The following is a 19,387-nucleotide window of genomic DNA, read 5'->3' as shown; positions in this document are numbered from 1 at the left end:
AAGTTGCCACAAAGTTGAGAGTGACATCTCGTGGCCAGACCCCTCAGCAATTTTTCTATTCTAAACTTCTGTTTGTTGACCTTGTTTGTTGATTGGTTTGGATCAGTTACTTGTTGTCAACCAAACATTCACACTGGAGTTCCCTTTCAGGGGAAATTGTGAATTACGCTGTGCTTTCTTGAAAAGACAACAGATTGTCCATCTGTTTCTGGAGTTGTATAACATGCTTTGATAATATTTAGGTACGTATTTCTAAATATCAAAGTGTATATCTTGTGAAAAACAAAAAGCTAGCCCTGTGGCTACAGAATTAGTATTCCAAAGCTGAGTTCAGTGCTATTTCATTGAGACTATGGAAAGCTTGAAACCAGAGACACCTCAGGATTTTTTACTTCATAAATTGTGTTAAGCTCGCTGATGTATCTAGCAGTGCTTCACAGTATTGGTCTTAAATGTTGGTTAATAAAACTAATATTTAATTGGTGGCTTGGTTTTTGCCCTCTCTGATGGATGTGGTATAATTCTTCTGTGGTTAAGCTGGGGCTTATATTTATGGTCCTTGGTTACTGCAAGGGCTTAGTACAGTACATCAAAAGTACCTTCTGTTGACCTTTTTTTCCCCTGTGGGGCAACTGTAGCTTGTTATCTTCTATTACAGATCCTAAGTTTGATATACTGTGTTGGGAAATGCCTTGCGTACTGTATAGAGCATGGTTGCTCAGCTGACCTTGCTGAACTAGACATCTATTGCATGGTTACTTTCAGAGTTTGTGTGATCCAGTCTGTTTGGAAATTCCTATTGATGCCTGTGGATGTTGGCAGAAAGGCATAGGAATGACTCTCTTGGGTAAGGAAGCAGTGATGTTTGAGGAGTGGAAAAATGAGAAGCAGAGCAGCAGTGAGATTGCTACTGACAGGCTGCAAATGATTTCTATGGCATTTTGATTTCATCCCCCTTGATTAGGCTATTACGTATCTTTTTTTTTTTAATGTCTATTATATTTCAATGACAATAATGTGCAGGTTGGTCACATGTCTCTTTCATGGTACTTAACAACAAAAATGTTGAGATAGTAAGCATTGCATGTTTTTGATGTTGGCTGTGCTCAGGCAACATAGATTCCCGCAAGCTGTTAGCTTTGAAAATTTATGGAAGGACCCAATAGTATGGTTCTTTCAGTGATTAGTGGACTTCATGATCTCATTTTGCAACATCACTGTTAAGTTCTTTGTGGTATCTAAAACCCGGTTAAAGCTGAAAGAAATGCATGAAGATGTAAATGGCTCTGTTCTACCAACCTGTCCTTTTGCTGATGGACGAGAAGGAATGCAACTGCTGTCCTGTAAACTGTTTTGGTTTTGTTGGAGGTAATGGTTGGGAAATGCTTTTTAGGGATATTTTGTCACCAGGTTAACTCTGTACACATACAGACATTTTCTGACAGTGAAATGTTTTCTGATCATGAAATTGTACTTCAAAGTGTGGGAAAACAGCAAGCTGGAGAAAAAAAACTTTGAGGGAGGGAAAGCAGTGATCAGGATGTGTATGTTATGGGAACTGATGGTCATTGTGATCATGTAAACAAAAAAAAAATAGAATTATGAAGGGTCATTATCTAACGGCATGTGTGATACTTCTGCAGACCAATAGTCTTAGGAATAGAGGATATTACATGGTTTGGCATGAGTCTCTGATATAAAAAGAAAGGAAGAGACAAGAGAATTGCTTTAGTTGTCACTACGTTCTTCGCCATGGGAGGGTAGCAGTAGTTGAAAAAATGTTTAATGGCTACTTGAAGCTCATTTCAGGCAGTAGTCTCAACGTAGCTTAGGAAGTGATGCATCCATGTTCCAAACCACTTGGTTTCCAGTTGCTGGGAATATGTGAAGGCAGCCTATCCTCTCTGCTTCAGAAGTAAATACTTCAATACCATGTTTGGGTAGGCTTATTTGGTAAAGTAAATCAGTACAAATGCTATCTGCAGGCAGTATGTATTCACTGTAATGGCAAAAGTGGTGCTGATTTTTTGGGCTCTTCATTTTGCACTGCTGGCCTTACATTAATTTAATTTATTTAAAATGAAAACTAGTAAAAAAAAAAAAAACTGCTCAGACATTTTTCAGCACAAGAGGTCGCTCAGTAGCTATTGCTGAGCTGGAAATATCAAAGGCCAAAGAAATCATATAGAAAGTGTAGTCTGTCTGTGCTTTAAAACTGCTTCAAAATAATTTTCAAAACTGCTTTAAAATGATTTTCAAACTATTTAAAACAAACAACTCTTTGAATGTATATTCCTGTGTGTCTACTGCTATAATTCCTTGCAAAATAAAAATTGCCTATTGCACCATGCATTTTCAGAAATTTGGAATTGTGTAATTCCAGTGCATAACTACTTTCAACAAGTCTACATGCATTTGTTTGTACCATGACATCACAGAATATGAATTTTAATTCATTTTCCTTCAGATGCTAAATATTGTTGTCATTACAATTCCTAATTCAGATCAGAAGATGCATATCCTATAGCAATCCTACAGGATGTGTGTGTTAGGATAATACTCTACTGAATCAGGTTGTCTTTTTTTTTTTTTTTTTTTTTTTGGTGGCTGTTGTATTTGTTTGACACGTACCAGGTATCAACTTCTTAGAATAGCTTTATTTTTCATGGAGCTCGTGGATTATATATTACTTGAAAAAAATTGTATGTTCAATTATTCAAACAAGTTCCTAGAATCCCAAATTCTTGAGGCTGCGCCAATACTTTCTGCTGCAATAGAAGATGATACATGTCAGGAGTAAGATCAGGTTCCAAGGCTTAAAAGAGCAAGAAGGTAGCAGAGATGAGGTACTGCAGAAGGAGATGAGGAAAGATGGGTTAAAAAACGTAGAAAGGGTAGTACAACAAGTGTTTTTAAAAGATCTTGAAAATAAGTAACAAAAGCAGTATATTTTAACATAATCCTTCTTAAAGTCCTGTATTTTATAAGAAATGAAAGGAGAATGGAAGAAAGTATAGCTCTCACTATACTGAGGAAGAATATGTAATGTAATGAGGCTGAAAGTTTCATTAACGGGTCTGAAGTTAGGCATCTGAAAATGGTTGTCTGAATGAATCTAGAAGAAATCCATTTTGGAAAATCAGGCTTCTTATTGAGCTGTTGAATGTATATACATTTTTAGGATCAACAATACATTGCATGCTGTATTTCCACTACATTGATTTTAATGGTGTTCATCTTATGCTTCTGAGTGAAATTTCTAGATTTATTTTCTTGCTGTTGTGCCACACTTCATATCCATGTTAGTACAAATGAAAATATATCCATTAAATGTCTGGTTTGTTTTCTGTGAAGAGCGATGCTCTTCCTGCCTTTGAGTTGTTTTCTAGCAAGAAAAATAGATCTCCTTTTATCGATTCTCCCAGGGTTTATTTATTGTGTACTCTTTGTCAGTGAATTCCTGATAGGAAATGGTTGCTGTTTCTGCTCGGAGTGTTTTGTTTGCATTAGCAGTAAATAATGAATCACTTTGCAGATCAACCCTTGAAGTACTATTGCTATTTTGACAACTTGGATTAGCTAGTGCTCCTTCTTTTTATGAAGGTTTATCCTGCCAAGACATTCTTTGAATACTGATAATGTTGATCCTCTTGCCAGTATGGTTATGTTAGAAAGAGGTATTTTTCTTCTTTCATCACCATGTTCCTTGAAAGCATATTGAATAATGAGACAGCCAAATGGAAATAATTTACATGAGTATTCAGCAAGTTTATTTAAAGTTAACATTATCTGAAGGCGTGCGAAGAACATTCCAGAGTCAGCTACCGCTTCAACCATGTCAAATCCTTCAGCCCAAGATGCCATCTTCTGGCCGCCCAGGGGCTCGGGCTGCATTTCACGGTAGGTGCCGCAGGGCTCTGCCCCGCAACAACAGCTTTTGTGCTCTTTACTGCATGGCATCAGTAGCCCATGACAGTCTCAGAAGCTAGTGATGTTCGAGAAATGCCCCGGTATGCCATCAGGTTGAACCTCAGCTCCGCTCCAGCTGTGTCCCCCAGCTGTTCTCTGCTCGTTCTGTGAGGGGAACGTGGCTCAGACCTCCTGGGTGCCAGTGGTCCCCTTCATAGCCCTTGTAATGGTGGCTGTTACTCTTACCCGGACCCCTTTTGTGGCTGTGCTTGGCCTTAAACTGAAGGATGCCATCGGGTGATGAGTTGAAGCGTGTGCCATGTGGGGAGATGCTTCTTAATGATTTAAATCAGCTTTACGTAAGATTTGGAAACAGCCTTTTTTGGCATGTATGTGATGCCTGATTTGGGTTGCAGATACTTACCATTCCAGTTCTTTGTGAAGAAATGCCATGTTATTCTCTGCTATACTCTCAATTTTTTTCTTTACAATTAGTCTCCTCTTACAGGACAGCCTTGACCACCCCCAGTCTGTATCCATTAGTCCAACAACAGTTTGCTTTCTGTAGTAACTGGTCTTATATATATATAAATAAATATATATATATATATATATATTTAGTATAAATATATAGTATAATATATAAGTATATAATATATAAGTATAAATATATTAGTATAAATATATAGTAACTGGTCTTATATATATATAAATAAATAAATATATATATATATATATATTTAGGGATGGAATATCCAGAATCGTGCATTAGGGTAAATTCACCATTTTTAATAACGGTTTTGCACTTCAGATTCATTCACTGTGCTTCCAAACTGTCGTAGCTGCATGTTGAAAAGAAATCTACGTTGAGCAGAAACAGCAGCACTCAAGCTCTTTCGTGAGTTGGAAAGGCTACTCCTTTTAATGTAATGATGATAAATTGACTCCTTCCCTAATCTATGTTTTAAAATATAAAGGGGAATTACGATTAAGAATCTGCAGTGCTTTGCAGCCAAAGTGTTTTCATGCTGACCTGGAATACAGTTCAGTCTTTTCTTCCATTCACTGCTCAGTGGCTTTGCAGCGAAAGCCAAACAGAGAGTTAATTATGGTGTTTTTTGTGATGTGGACACCTGTCCACTAGGAAATGCGCTGAGACCCTCAACTCAATTTACATCAGCCAGAGAACAGCTGCCAGATGGTAACTACTTTTGGTCGCTACCAACCTGGTTGAATTTGAACTGGTGACCTAGAGGTGAAATGCTTTATATCCTATTACTAATTCCCTGAGGTTTCCAGTTTCTCATCCATCACTTTTTTTCAAATGACAGCACAGTATATGTCTGAAATCTCAAAACAATTACTGTTTCACATACGCCTTGTGTGCTGCAGTGTCTGAGATGTGCCTTTAGCTCTTGTAAGGCTTTCACACTTCTGTTGTACTCTTGAAAGCTTAGCACAAAAAGGATGTTTCCAAAGCCGCCCGGGAGTTTTTCCTCTTCCTTAGCAATGTACTTTGTCACGGTTAGGTACGTTCTCTGTTACTTCTGCTAACTGGTACCTTTCAAAAGGCTTTAAACACCCTTCTTAAAATGGAAATCACTATGATGATGTTGCATCCTCTGAATGACAGTTTAGGATTAGAAACTGTAGTTTTGTTTTGTTTTTTTTTAAAACAGTTGAATTGTTTGCTTTTTTATCTTATTATTATTTTCTTATATGGAAATTGAACTTCTCTATCCACCATAGTAGAAAACATGTGGATGAAGCAGCCAAAAAAAGTTGAACTTTTGCCTCAGTCTTTGTAATTCTTGAAAGCTTGTAACAATAGGTGTTAGCAGATGAAGGTCCCTGGCTCCTTGTAGTATCTCCTGGTTCTTCTCATAACTTACCTTCCAGCTCCCCAGTCTGAGCACTTCTCCACGGTACGATGCTCAAGAATGCCTCTTCCTCGGGCAGATCTGAGCAGGAAATTCTTCAGAATTTCTAGGATGAAGGGTGCTGTGGAAAATAGCTACCTTTCATCAAATTTCTTTGATAGCTGTAATGTCTGATGCCTATGCATAGAGTGCATCTGATGAGGGGGGGAAAACAACAGTGCCTTGAGTTTCTCTCTTCTCTACCTCCACCTGGTTGAGCCACCATCAGTTACAAAGATTCTTCAGAGGCAGATATAAAATATATGCAGAAAATAGTTATGATTTTCTAAAGGGTTGCATTCCTTTTCTTTTAAGCTAAATTGCAAAAATGCCTCAATTTCTGTTCTCAAGGAGGGATAATGCAGGAGTTCTCTTTTCTTAAGGTAGCTTGCCACGCTTTTTAAAACAAGGTACCAGTTATGGCCTGGAGCAGATCAAACAACATCGCCACTTTTCAAGGCTGGCATTTTAAATAATGTGGTTAAGTCTTTATCTTGGTGTCTTCCTGATCTTAGGTGATAGATTTTCTTCCACCACAGAGAACATGCCTGCCCTTGCAGTAAGGTGTCGGTGCATCATGAGCAAAAGCGGTTATACACATGGTACAAGGTGATGTCTTTGTTTCACTCCAGCCAAATTCAAACTTTTGTTGTGGCTGCCTGGCTTTGTTCCTGTTTATACGCCATATTAACAAGTAGGCAGGGATATTTTCAGTTATGCTGGAGCTTAACAAACAGTCTGGCTTAAGTTTTAAGTCAGGAAAGCTAAGAAACATACTGACCTAAAGATTTAACTTTCTGAAATGAGATCTCAGGTGCCAGGGAGACAGGATTTTTGAAATATGTAGAACAAAATTAGTGAGACTGTGAAATGAAATTAGTGAGACAAAATTAGTGAGACTGTTTTTTTAACAGAGCTAACTTAGGTTACCAATCTGCAGTTCATGTACAGCATGTGCTCTGCTGGACCTTTACACCCTCAAATGGTATTACAGGATAAATAACACAATGTCTGTCACAAAATAAATGAACAAAAAAGATTGGGTTTGGGTACTGCAAGTCCACATCACCTTTAATCCAAAAATCTCCATTGTGCCAAGGGAGGCTGGTTAAGTTACAACCATCATGTAGTAGTAAAGTAAACAAGAGGAATTTTTTTCGACATCATTGTTACGCTGCACGAGCCATCTTCAGCAACAGCATCCAGTCCTCAGCTCTGACTAAGATTTGTCTTTTGTCTGTGATCTCAGATCATTGTGGATGCTGGTAGAAGTTCTAAAATATGAAGGATAGTTTGGCGGCACTTTTTCCTTTGTCCTTCCCTGGGGTCTTTGAGGAAACAAATGATGAACAGCTCTTCTCCTTAGTGACAAATACTACGGATCTCGATGGGAAGAGGTTGCATACTTTTTTTTTCCAATCATTTCATGTTTTTCTAGGAACCCTTCTGGGCTATGCGTAACATAAAATAAACAGAGATGCCTGCTCCATGCATATGTGTATGTTGTCATCCTGCACAAAAGGATGCCTACATACACCTGTGTTCTAGACCTGGATGGGGCTGAAGAAATACGTACAGGGAAATTAAGCACGTATGTATGTGCAGCAGAGTTTTATATACATTACGACTTTTTTTAATAAGATCTAGATCATGTAATCCCCTTCAATGAAACAGAGAGGGAGGTGGGATATATTTGGCTAGCTCTAACAAAACCTAAGATGGTCCGTATGTAATAATATATCTTTGAGTAGGCTGTTTTTGCAGTGTCATCATACTGACCAGAGTCAGATTCTTCCTTGGCTCATCCTGGACACCAGGTTAAATGACCTAGAAAAAAAAATATGAGGGGTGTGTGGGGGTGTGTATTTTTAGCTGAAATAAAGGGTATAATCAAGGTTAAAAAAATTAGGGTATTGCAGGAACCTCATGGAAACAGGCACTTTGTAAAATAAATGAAACGGAATAGTCATTGTTTCTTAATGAAGTTTTCTTTTTAAAGCCTGTTGATACATCTGGAGAGCCTAGGAAATCATTTTCTTTAAATTTATTGGTTGTTCCTACATTATGGCTTCAGAATATGCAGTCAGGGCTAAAACTGAGCACATAGTCTATTCTACGTTTATTTAGTATAAAAATTTAAGGAAGGAGTTGCATTGCCTGTTTAGTATTTGGGCTTTAATGTATGGTAATGGTAATTTAATGGTGATGGTAACTAGTTCCTAATTTTTTCTCTGTAGTTCCTAGTATTAAAATTTGGCAAATATGTGGGTAGTTCAAAAATCAAATGAAGAAAAAACCTCCTGAACTTATTAGCAGTGTCTACTTTTAGCAGGTTTGCATTTAATAAGTTCTCATGTTCCCTGGCTTTTTAAAAGCACTTTACTGAAGTGATCTTTTTACAGGCCCGTGTATCAGCCATTCAGCAGGTCAGACAGTGTAATAACAACCTTGCATTAATCAGCAGCTACAATTTATATCTGTACCTGTGGCATCACACTAGTATAATCTAAAATAAGCAGCATGATGTTTATATTAGTCATGTAACAAGTGTCTTTCTCTGGTCACAAGCGTTTAATTTAAAATGTATCCAGTAAAGAAAAAATTGTTTGGCACTCTGTGTTTCCATTTTAAGTAATCAATTTTAAAATAGCAACAGTACAGGATATGTTTTATAAGATGAGCTCTAAAGAAGACGACCGACTCTTTCATCACTTGAAATGTCTCCGAGGAGATGTGCAGCAGGTGTGGAGGAGGGAGGCCGAGCGCAGCAGGCTTGGGCAGCCCAGGTCCGTCCTTTGCTGCTGTCTGCTTCCGAAGCACAGAGCCCTGGACGTGCAGCCCGTGGCTCGCCTTCAGCCCTTTGTGTATCCTCTGCCCTCCTCAACATAAATTGTCTTTTATGTTTGGGGTTTTCTAGCTTGCTGTAGGATGGCAGGGCTGTGAGTGCAGTATCAGTGAGGGGCTGTCAGGCTGTGTGCAGAAGGTGAGTTAAATTCAGGCAAGAGTGAATTTGGAAGTGGAAAATTATAGACTGGGGAACAGTTTTAGGGTCGCCAGTCTCAAAGTTTTAAAATCCCACCTGTCCTGTAAGAAGGGAATATCGTTTTACAAGAGCACCGTGTTCTTCAGTGGAATTCACCCTTCAAGGCCAGCAAATATCCTACAGGACAGGTGGAATTTTAAGGCTCTGTATTGCATTTCTTGAGATTGGTGCATTGCTCACCGTGCTTTCACATAACATCCTGTACCGGAATACTGTGAACTTGTAGAATTTATTGGGCCTATGTAAACATCTCTTTTTCAACCAGCATCGTAGTGTCAGATTTAATGGGCAACTTCCCACACTTTTTTCCTTTTATGTTTGAATGTTGCACACTGAAATAGATTCAGCTAACAATGAGAGAAGCAGATACAAAGCCAGTAAGAATCCAGTAGTCTCAGTTGCCTAGAAGTGGAAAGCCAATTAAACACAGTTTTTTTGTTGTTGATATACAGTAGTAAAAGTAAGCAGATTCAGAGTTAAATTTGTGGCTGTTTCATATAGTCATTCATTCTCTCTCCTTAGTGAGAGATAAAATTTTACTTCCCAAAGCAGTTAATACTTTCTGTGTATGTAAGAGGACTTAACAGGTAAAGTTTTCTTATGCAAGTTGCAGTTTATACTGCCGTACTGTATTTATTAAATCTTTGCAACAGAATTGTAAGCAGATATCCTTCTATCTAACATTTACAAACTTGCATTAAACAACCAACTGCTTTCCATAGAGATACTTTCTTAGAAACTGCATTCCTTTCTAAAAAACAGACCTAGGGTAGACCTAGAGTATCCAGACAAGAACTGTGAATGGACAGCTAACATCCCAGTTTCTACAAAAATGGCTTATATTTTAAGTACCACAGGCATTGTGGTGTAATGTCCACCTTCAAATGCTGACCATCATGCCAAAAACATCAGAAACCCTCAATTTGTGTGCACAGTAAAAATACATAGCCCACTGCTATGTATCTTAGATGAACAGTGGTATTTTTATTGATTTATTTTTTAACAATTGTTTCAAGTGCAGAAGTCCAGATTAGCCATGTAACATTCATGAATACAAACTCCTGAATTTTCTGATCGCTGCAAGTCTAAATAAGTAATACAACATGAGAAGACATACCAAAAAGTACCATATCGTGTGTGTTAACACTGAAAGTTGTGAATGTAAGAGGGTCAAAGTACAGAATGTTACATATACAGTATGTGTGCAGTTGCATATGCATGTTAATAGACATGACTTGAGTTCAACAAATATAAATATAATGTCAAAAATTTGACTCTGTGCCATTTGTTTCAGGCAGTTATTTGGCAAAAGACCAGGGTGTCAGATCACAAAATGGCCTGTATGTCAGTTCTGGGAACAGCCGTTATGGGCAGTATGGTACCTTTTCAACACTGCTGTGAAGATCCTGAGGTGAGTTTAAACTTCCTTCTCCCAAATCCACTTAAAGTCTGTCAATGAGGAGCTAAATCAGCACTCAAAAAGGAGACTTTCGTAAAGAGAACATTATCTCCAGACTGACATCTGATTAATACATTTGATTCTGTTACAGATTTCTCTGTAAAATTAATTGGTTTGGTGATTGAAAATGCACTCCCAGAATCATCTAGTCAGGACTCATGTGGCACTGATCAAATGGCAGTAAAAACAGTTGTGATGACAAATGCAGAATTGCTGATTGCTCAGAGCTGTCTAAGTTAGGATTCCTGGCCTGCAGGCAGGTTGTGCTTTGATTAATAACTAAGCATTGATATCGTTCTCATCCTCGTGGCCTTTTAGCCTTATCTTCTAAAGAATATCTCCTCAGTTTCAGTCAGGGGCACCTCAACAGTAAAATAAACACATACTTAGAAGGCAAGTTGTGCAAAATTTATGATAAACTTATATGTTAAGGAAATACTAGCTAGCTTTCAAAAATTCTCGTGCACATAACTTTTTTTGCTCCTGTTGAAATTGAAGGAGCTCCGCATGATGCTGTCCTTCGTCTAATATTTTCAATTTTTTTTATTATGTTTCCATTTTTGTTGCAGACATTCTTATAAAGGAGAGTCTTCCTCCTGTTGAGCCTGGAAAGTTGATTTTTTTTTTCTGTATCTTGTACTAGTAGAACTTGTCTGGAGCCATGTAGATGAAATGAATCCCTCTCTGTGAAGTCAGAGTGGCTATTAAACACAATACCGTGCTGCAAGAAACTGTTTACTCAGACTTAAATTGTGGGTTTGTAAGAATGCTCGTAGTGTCTACATACAGAGAGATGCTGGGAGGGGTTGGGGGGAGTAGCCAAGTTGCTGCTTACGGTTTACAAAGAAGTTTTTCCTGTTTATGTCCGAACAAGTCCGGATGCTCTGTTCATACCTGAGCGCCCACTGGCTGTGCCTCATATGGCAAGTGCAGGGAACTCTGCAGGGAAGACATGGGGGTATTTAGAAGGGACTAGCTCGAAGGAGGCACTGAGGTTCTCACGTTACCTCTTTGCTATATCATGAGGCATCCATATTCCTTGAATAGAAGTTGGGGAACATTCCATCTCTCTCTCTGTCTCTAAATAGTGTGTAAAATACCACGTGCATCATTTATAGGTGTATAAGTGATCCATGCATATTGCACTTGCACAGAACTACGTTCAGAAACCATGGGCATTTCTAAATTAAGCAGCCAAACACTGAACTGACAGAATTAAGGTTGCCTGCGTAACCCTTATCTTTCTCCCTTGTGTTCAGGAATTGGGATAGGTATTTAACGACAAAAGATATGCCACTTTTTCCTTCCTATTAGGCCCATGTCTCATTCAGTACACAGACTAAAGAGCAGCTCCTTAATTCTTTTCATTTCCTACTTGTCCATTATGTAGCTTCTTAATCCTTTACTGCAACGTCTACTCTGAAGGCAAAATCAGAGTTGTTATAAACAACTTTTTGTAAGCTGTACCTTGCTAACCGCACATTTAAAACTTCTGCAGTGAGTGATCCTGGGGTTTGCAGACAGCTAGTCTTTAAAAACCTCTCCATTATGAGCACTGAATGAAACAAGAACATAGTTCAAGTTGGCTGCAAAGCATGGAAAAGTTAGGAACTACTCACAGAGTAGAAAGAAAACCAAAGAAAATAAAGAATTGTCAGTTTTTAATGTGCAAAACAGCATCTATTCTTTCTGCATCCCCATTCTTGGAAATGGGTGGATCCATTTTGGCTGAGAAGCTTCATTTGGGAAATTTTTGTAGTGAAAGGAATTCCTAGGAATTTTCCTATTCTGTGAAAGTTAAGTTTGGCAGGTACACAAGCCTCTGGGAAAAAGGTGAGTACTGTAGAAAGACATAGTCCGCTTAACACAGATATATTTTAATACATGTATGTATTTAGTAATTAATATTTTCCAGTCTGTGTAATTCTGCCTTAATAACAAAACACTTTTGTATAAGAAAATTCTAGTAATTACGACTAGTTTTAGGAATTGTTACTTACTTTTAACGAGCATACTGATATTCCACATGGCTTTAAATAGTAACAGCAGTCAGCCATTTCTAAATATGGCAGCTTCTTAAATGTCTTATTTAGAGACTTTCAGTTTTGTTTTAATGTTGTCTGTATATAAAAATGCCGTTTGAAGTGAAAGATTTATACGGATATTTGGAAATTGGAAAAGGAATTTGAAGCATAAAGGAGGAACATTCAAAGAGGATGTGCTAAAGCTGCAGGACAAAATCTAGAAGTGCTGCATGTTGTTTTCTGATAATCATCCAAGAGATATTTGACACCTCTTTAATTTGACCAGTGGTGTTTGGTTATGTGCAACGTTGCTGACCAGAACACTCCAGCTTTAGCACAGAATGCTTGTTACAAGGTCAAGAGGGAATAAGGGAGCACATGAGCAGATAGCTGGTGTGACGTCGGTGAATGGGAAGGATAGGCCAAGTCCCAGGGATTTTAAATTCCATTTCAAATGCATGATCACTCTGATTTTAGTAAATACAAGTGGTTCTGCCAAAAGAAAAACTACCAAGGTCTGATTTCTGTCTTCTGCAATCCACCCTGCTACCAGAATGTTCTCCAAACTTTCCCATATATCCAGAATCTCAGTCTCTGCTGTGCACCAGCCTCCCACTGTTCCCATACCTATTTGTCTGGGCAACCTGCAGTGGGGAAGCACGTGGGCAGGTCGGCAAGTCAGTGCTTACGTGCTGGTAGATCCCGGCTTTTGGGAAGTTACAACTGCCTTTTCTGCAGTAAGGCCGTTATTCCGAGGCTGCCCTCTCCAAACAGCTGTCAGTTATCACAGAAATTGTGGAAATGTAATATCTTTGGGATTTCTGCTTCTTCATCAGATTGAATTGAAATTGATCCAAGGGTTTCCAAGTTGCTCGGTAGGGGGGAGAGTGGGAGGCAGTGGTGCAGGCAGCACAAGTCATCGCTCTCATTTTGACGGGAAAAGAAAAACACACCCAAAGCTAGAAAAGCTTAACAGAGAAGTTTTAAAACTTGGAGTTAATATTAGGTACTCGAATCGTGTGATTTGTTCTTAGGCTCCTTGACAGGGTTGGGTGCTCACAGGTTCTGCTGAAGGCTGTGAATCGTGGGTGCTCAGCACTCTGCAAAGTCAAATGATTTGGATACAGGTGGTGTAGGTAAATTTAGGTGACCTCAATAAATGCCTGCTGACAAGCTATTTAAGGTGCCATGTGTACAGAAAGGGAGGGATTTTGTGTTTTGGTGTTCCCAGTTAGAGGTAGCTCACTACTGCCTTCACCGGCTTGGGCAACACTGCGTGCCTTTAGCTTCTTGCAGGCATTAAGTTGGCAGCCCTGCAGTCAGCAAGTACAAAGCTGGCTGGCATGCTCTCTGCAGCCCCCAGCTGCAGACAGCAGCCCGGTGCAACTGACAGTCCAGATGGGAAATTTCTCAATCAGTTGATCAAGGGTAATAAATACAGAACCATCCCTCTCAACCTTTTTTAAGGTGCTTTTATTGTTTGAATCATAACTCTAAAGAAGTAGTGCATGTGTTTGAACGACTGGGACTCCTGTAAATTTCACTGTAATGTTTCACCCTTAAATAAAAAGCTTTTGGGGATTCTCTTTTAAAGACTTCTGTACTGTATTTGTTTTCCTTGCAGATAAATCTTTCTGGATTCCTCCCAAAAGCTGAGTCAGACAGTTCTTTGACATGTCTGTCAGGTTCAGAAAGGAGTTTCATTTTTATAAACAATCGTCCGGTTCTTCAGAAGGAAATACTGAAGGTAACATCCTCTAGCTTCTTATTCAAAGAATAAAAATATGATTTTTTCAGGCCAGAAAGGGCTATACTATCTGCAATATCTGCCCACATGAAATAAGTGGAGTATTACAAGTGAAGCATTTACAATAGAAACCTCATCCACAAGTCTGATACTCCTGGTATCTCAGCTCTGTTATGTTCTCTGCAGTGACTTGTAACCACAGAGCTGGAGGCTATCCTTATGGCTGTTTGAAAAAAATAAGAGCACAGAATAGTTTATATTAACATAGCAGAATTACACGTGTGCAGTTTTCCATGAGGGAGCTCTATGTGGTTTCCTGTAAGAGAATTTTCCTGAAAATAAAATTTTAATTTTGTTCACTCTGTACTGAGGGCTTATCCAGCAAATATGCCTACTTTCCCTTTAAATCTGTGTATGCATTGAATAAAAATGAAAGTGATAGTGCAGAGGCATTGGCTACAGCTAGGCATTGTGTAGGCGAAATTTGATACTCTTGGGTTTCTCACACTACTGAACCTTGCAGCACCTCACTTGGAGCAGCATTGCTGTTCTAATCCTTACCCTCCACAGAAAATAAAATTCCATTCATGCTGAAGTGTGTACATGTAGGTTTTGAAGTGGGAGACAGTCAAGTAGGTTTCAGTTGGCAGTTTTGTAGATGTAAACCCTGAACTTGTGTTCATATTTTAAGTGACAAACAAGGCTAGTCCTGTGTTCCATGTCCACACAGTAATTGATCTACCTGGCTCTTGCTGGAGTTGAAAGCTCAGTTTGGATCCCATGTAAGAGACAGCTTTTTAACCAGAGCAGAGGCTAGGTGGGGTTCAGGTTACTGTAATGCAAAGTAAAAATACATGGCCCTTCATTTAGGGCTGTTCTCATAGTGGTGATAGTGATGCCTTTTATTTTTGTCCACCTTTTAGATGTTTTTATGTTAGGCGAGAATAGCAATTCCTCTGTAAGAACACACTTGGATAGGTTTGAAAAAACAGCTATAGACCACTTTCTTCATGCTCTGTTAATGTATGAGGGAAGAAGTGCTGGTGGCCCTTTTATTACTGCAGTTCAGTGCCAGCTGAGGACAGACTGTGGGAATAGTAAGGTTAAAATAATTTTTAAAATATTATTAAAATAATATTTTATAGTTAACATTTATTTAAAATTCAAGTTTCAGAAGCTCTTTCTTGTTTATACTGTTTGTCTGTTAACATATTTTCTCCAGTATGTACTGGAAAGGATCCACAATACCAGAGGAAATTACAAAGACCTTTATTTGATCATTCTAGTTTGCAAGACCTGCATTATGAAACATCTAAATAACTTTGTAGTTTTTTGACATGAGTTTTCAAGCAGATTATAGAGAAAACGGTAAGGGCAAGCAGAGTTGGAGAAAAGTAGTAAGTTTATAATTGGGTTAATAAAAGGAACAAATTAATCCTGTTCTGCAAAAAGAGCAGGTCTGTGATGCCAGTGCTACTTTCTCAAACAGACTTCGGTTTGGCTGAAAGAGACAACAATGTAGTTGCATGCTATATAGGTAGATTTTCTTTAAAAAGTAAACGCAGAAATAATAGCATTTGCGTTGACTGAGGAAGTAAGTACTGGAATTGCAGTCCAATTTGGGTATTTTTAAGTACAAGCGTATCATGTCTTTTCTTCCAAACATGATCAATGTATTCATTCAGAAGGTAAAAGTAGCTGCCATTAATTTCTTGGAATTTGTTTTTTTCCTTTTTTTTTTTTTTTTTTTTTTTTTAATTGTGAAAACATGGAAACCACCAGTAACTCCCCTTTTGGTGGTTATTCTGGCATATATGTATATCCACAAAGATCTTTTTAGCATTCCGTTAATTTGGGGGAAAAATACACAGGCACAGATGTTACAAAATCATAACTGTGTCTATTTTATTGCCTGTACTGACATCTCTTTACTAAATGAATCTGTAGTTAATTCGACAGTACTACAGTGCGGCGTCACACAAGGACAGTACCCGCTTATACCCTGTTTTCTTTTTGAATATTACTGTACCTGCATCTGCTGTGGATGTGAATTTAACGCCTGATAAAACTCAAGTTTTACTGCAGTATAAGGTAATTGATGTCTAATTCTGGTTTTGAGTTGACAACTTTTTACTTATGTACACATAATAAGGGCTTCTGGGGCTGCTGAAATGTTTGAAGGTAAACAGTGCCACTAAGGTTTTTAGGAGGATTATTTGAAACTAATTTCCCAGTTGATTTCCAAGATCATTTATGTGCTGTCACATACATGTGTGTATCACTTTGCTTCCAGATGGCTATGTAGTAGTGACTGAAGCTAAATGGAATTATGATGTGTGCTTGAATAAATCTCATGTTATTTTCATAATTACACTAAGTAATAAACTTTTCAAACACTGCACGCATTAGGGGAGGAGAAGATGATTTCTACCAAATGCAATATTTGCCATTACATGTGTAAATAATTGTTGACATCACTTAAGTTTCAGGACATCCAGTTCATGCTAACAAGTCTTGAAATTTAAACAGTATATGCCCATGTTTTAAATGTTATGTAGTGATAGATGTTCCATAAATTCAGTTTCACTTTTTGGCACTTCATATGTGAGTGCCACAAAAATTAAAGCTACAGTGGTAAGGCTATTATTCAGAGTGAATGTAGGTAGTCACACCACTGAGATTATCCTTTTCTTCAGTGAAAGTTTTTGTGCTTGTCTGCGTTAATCTTGCAAATGTATTGCTTGTTAAGTGCCACTTGTATGAAAATTAACATAGCTTTCCCACATTTGTTCTACCTTAAAACTTTCTTTAGCGTTACAAAGGGTTAGTTTGTTTTATTTCCACCATTTGTTGCAGAAATGTCCTGGAAGCATCTTTGCAAACATGCTTACGTAAAGTCGGTTGGTGTTCTGTCCTTACTATAAGTTTCTAACATTGTGTTAGGTGGAAATAGCTACACTTGATACAGTTTTAAGCAATGGGTATGCTGTGATATAAAGAAAGCAGTTAATTGCTTTTGTAATACCAGAGTACACGAGTGAAGCAGAGCACCTCTCAAGAAATATTTGAGGTGAAAGGTATCTACTTCAGAGTCTTTTGGGATGTTTCTGAAAAATTGAAATGCAGTAATCCGCCCAGATTTATTTGAAAAATATTGCAAGTAAGATCACTTTGTTCTTTATTCTCAATATCTATCAGTTATTATGTATTCATTTTTTTCATGATTGTGTGCGTTTTCTTCTGTTTTTTTTTTCCTCTTTTTTTTTTTCCCCCTCCAGGAGTCTGTCTTATTTGCTGTTGAAAATGTGTTGAAATCACTCTATGGGCCACTACCTGCTACGGTCTCTGGTGAAGCTAATAAAACAGATGTTACCTCAGAAGACAGGTTTGTTCATGAAACAGAACAAACAGATGTGGTTGTTAATGAAATGGAACCATCTGGAAACAATGATCTACATGCTCATACTTCATTCCTTTCATTCAGCAGTGATGTGCAAAATTGTCAAGCAGGAAAAAACACAGAGATCTGTTTAAATCATCAGGCGTTTTGTGGTGATAATATACGTAGTCGCCTAGAGGAAAAAGAGGTTTCTAAGAGTGATGCCTTTCAAGACGGTTCCTTAAATTTATTGCGTGAGGAGGAACAGAATGGGCAGAATACAACTGATATTCCAAGTTGCAGCGCTCCCATGGAACCTGAATATAAAAAAGCTGATGAGCATCTTTTGAGTTCTGATAATACTTGTGAGATAGAAAAAAATGAGGAAACCTCAGTACCTAAAGACTTACCTGAAATCTCTGCTGATAATTGGAGTATGGGGAATGGATTTAAAAACTCTCTAGGAGACAACCTGGAACCTGTTAAGATTTTAATTCCTGAAGCTGGAGGAGCAACTAAGCAAAGCGAACATGCTGGTGAACAAAGCTGTGATCCACAAATCCCAAATCAAAGTATAAAGAAAACAAATGTAATAAATGATAAAACTGGACAAGTAACTGCTTATGACTTAATTAGTAGTCGAATAATAAGGAAACCAAAGACCGCATTTGCCCTCTTCACCCAAGAATATCGTTCAAAATTGTTTTCTGAGCACCCAAAGATTAGCATGAAGGACATCCTGTTGAAAATTGAAGAGCAGTGGAAGAATTTGAATGAAGAGGAAAAGAAGAAGTAAGTTTCTAGGCTGTATCTTGCTTCTAAATCTCTGGTAATTACCAATGAGCAAATGAGTCATCTGTTGTGAATAAAATATGTATACATATATGTATATAACTTCCCAGTTACTGATGAAAAACAGAACAGAAAATTATTTTTTGGCTTTTCAAGAACAGCATTGATATAGTAAGTTGTCATCTTTTGCTGTGCGTAGATGTGCACTGCTGATCTGAGTTACTCATCTTGCCACTGTACTTGCCATGCAGCAGTTAAATAGGGAAGGTTTTGATGAGTTATTATATAGAGCTAACAGACAAGAAATGTATTTTTTAAATGGAAAAACCTCAGTTTTTTAAGGGCTTGCTGTATATTGTCACTGCAGATGCAGTGTCAATGAAAACCAGCTCAGTGATGGATGAGGCACTGTATGGTTCCTCCAGAACTTTTTCCAACCAGCAGTTCTTTTTTATTGCTCTAAAGTGAGAGTTCTTTTTCAGGGTCTTTAGTACTTGAACATTTGGTAAACTCCTTTCCCCTAAACTTAGTAAATATCCCAACCCAGGCTACCCCATTATTGTATTTATATAAACCCAATCGAATGATACAAGGAATTTCATTTTTCCCCCAAACAGATTTTGCAGTGCTGGTTCAGAGTACAGTACAGTTGGAATGCTTATTTATCCTCTGTTTCACTCTAAACCAAACCTCTTTTCAGATTACAATCTGAATAGCTGAATTTCATTTTCTAAACTGAGTTCTATTACTGCATTTTTGAAATGAAATCAACAAGCAAGGGAAATATTTTACCCTTTTTTTTTAAGGAAGGGGTTGTAATGGAATAGTTAATATGTATATGTTGTCCTTTATGTGAAATTTATATTATGGTAAAAGATTAATTAGAATAACGGGTTTTGAGGCATCCTAAGACAGTTCAAAACATGGAAGGTGGGTGTTTTGTTTGTTTTATTTTTGTAATTTTGTGAAATGTAAAACACTTTGGGGCATCATACAAATGAGGAGAATAGAAGTCGTTCTTCAACAGTTTTACAAGCAATGATTTGAGTACTCATTGTGATTTGAGGCAGAAAGTTTGGGAAATTGAATTTGTTTTTGAAGAACAAAGTCACTGG

At 37.9% G+C, this 19,387-nt stretch overlaps 1 protein-coding gene across 6 annotated transcripts in view; it reads left to right on the top strand.

The window, feature by feature from the left end:
- The window catches only part of PMS1 (PMS1 homolog 1, mismatch repair system component), a 46,350-nt gene that overhangs the window by 11,053 nt on the left and 15,910 nt on the right, over positions 1-19,387 (top strand). For 4 of the 6 annotated variants that reach the window (XM_035572620.2, XM_035572621.2, XM_050711774.1 and 1 more), the window contains 4 exons: positions 10,166-10,282; positions 13,979-14,101; positions 16,049-16,192; positions 17,380-18,272. In XM_035572620.2, the coding sequence (XP_035428513.1) occupies positions 10,166-10,282; positions 13,979-14,101; positions 16,049-16,192; positions 17,380-18,272 (1,277 nt within the window). The remainder of the gene's footprint in view (positions 1-10,165; positions 10,283-13,978; positions 14,102-16,048; positions 16,193-17,379; positions 18,273-19,387) is intronic. The other 2 variants (XM_050711773.1, XM_035572626.2) reach the window with 2 other exon arrangements.

The sequence above is a fragment of the Cygnus atratus genome, chromosome 6 (assembly GCF_013377495.2).
Source record: "Cygnus atratus isolate AKBS03 ecotype Queensland, Australia chromosome 6, CAtr_DNAZoo_HiC_assembly, whole genome shotgun sequence".
Taxonomy (NCBI): Eukaryota; Metazoa; Chordata; class Aves; order Anseriformes; family Anatidae; genus Cygnus; species Cygnus atratus.
The sequence above is the reverse complement of the archived record's forward strand: the minus strand, read 5'-3'. Positions and strand labels throughout refer to the sequence as shown.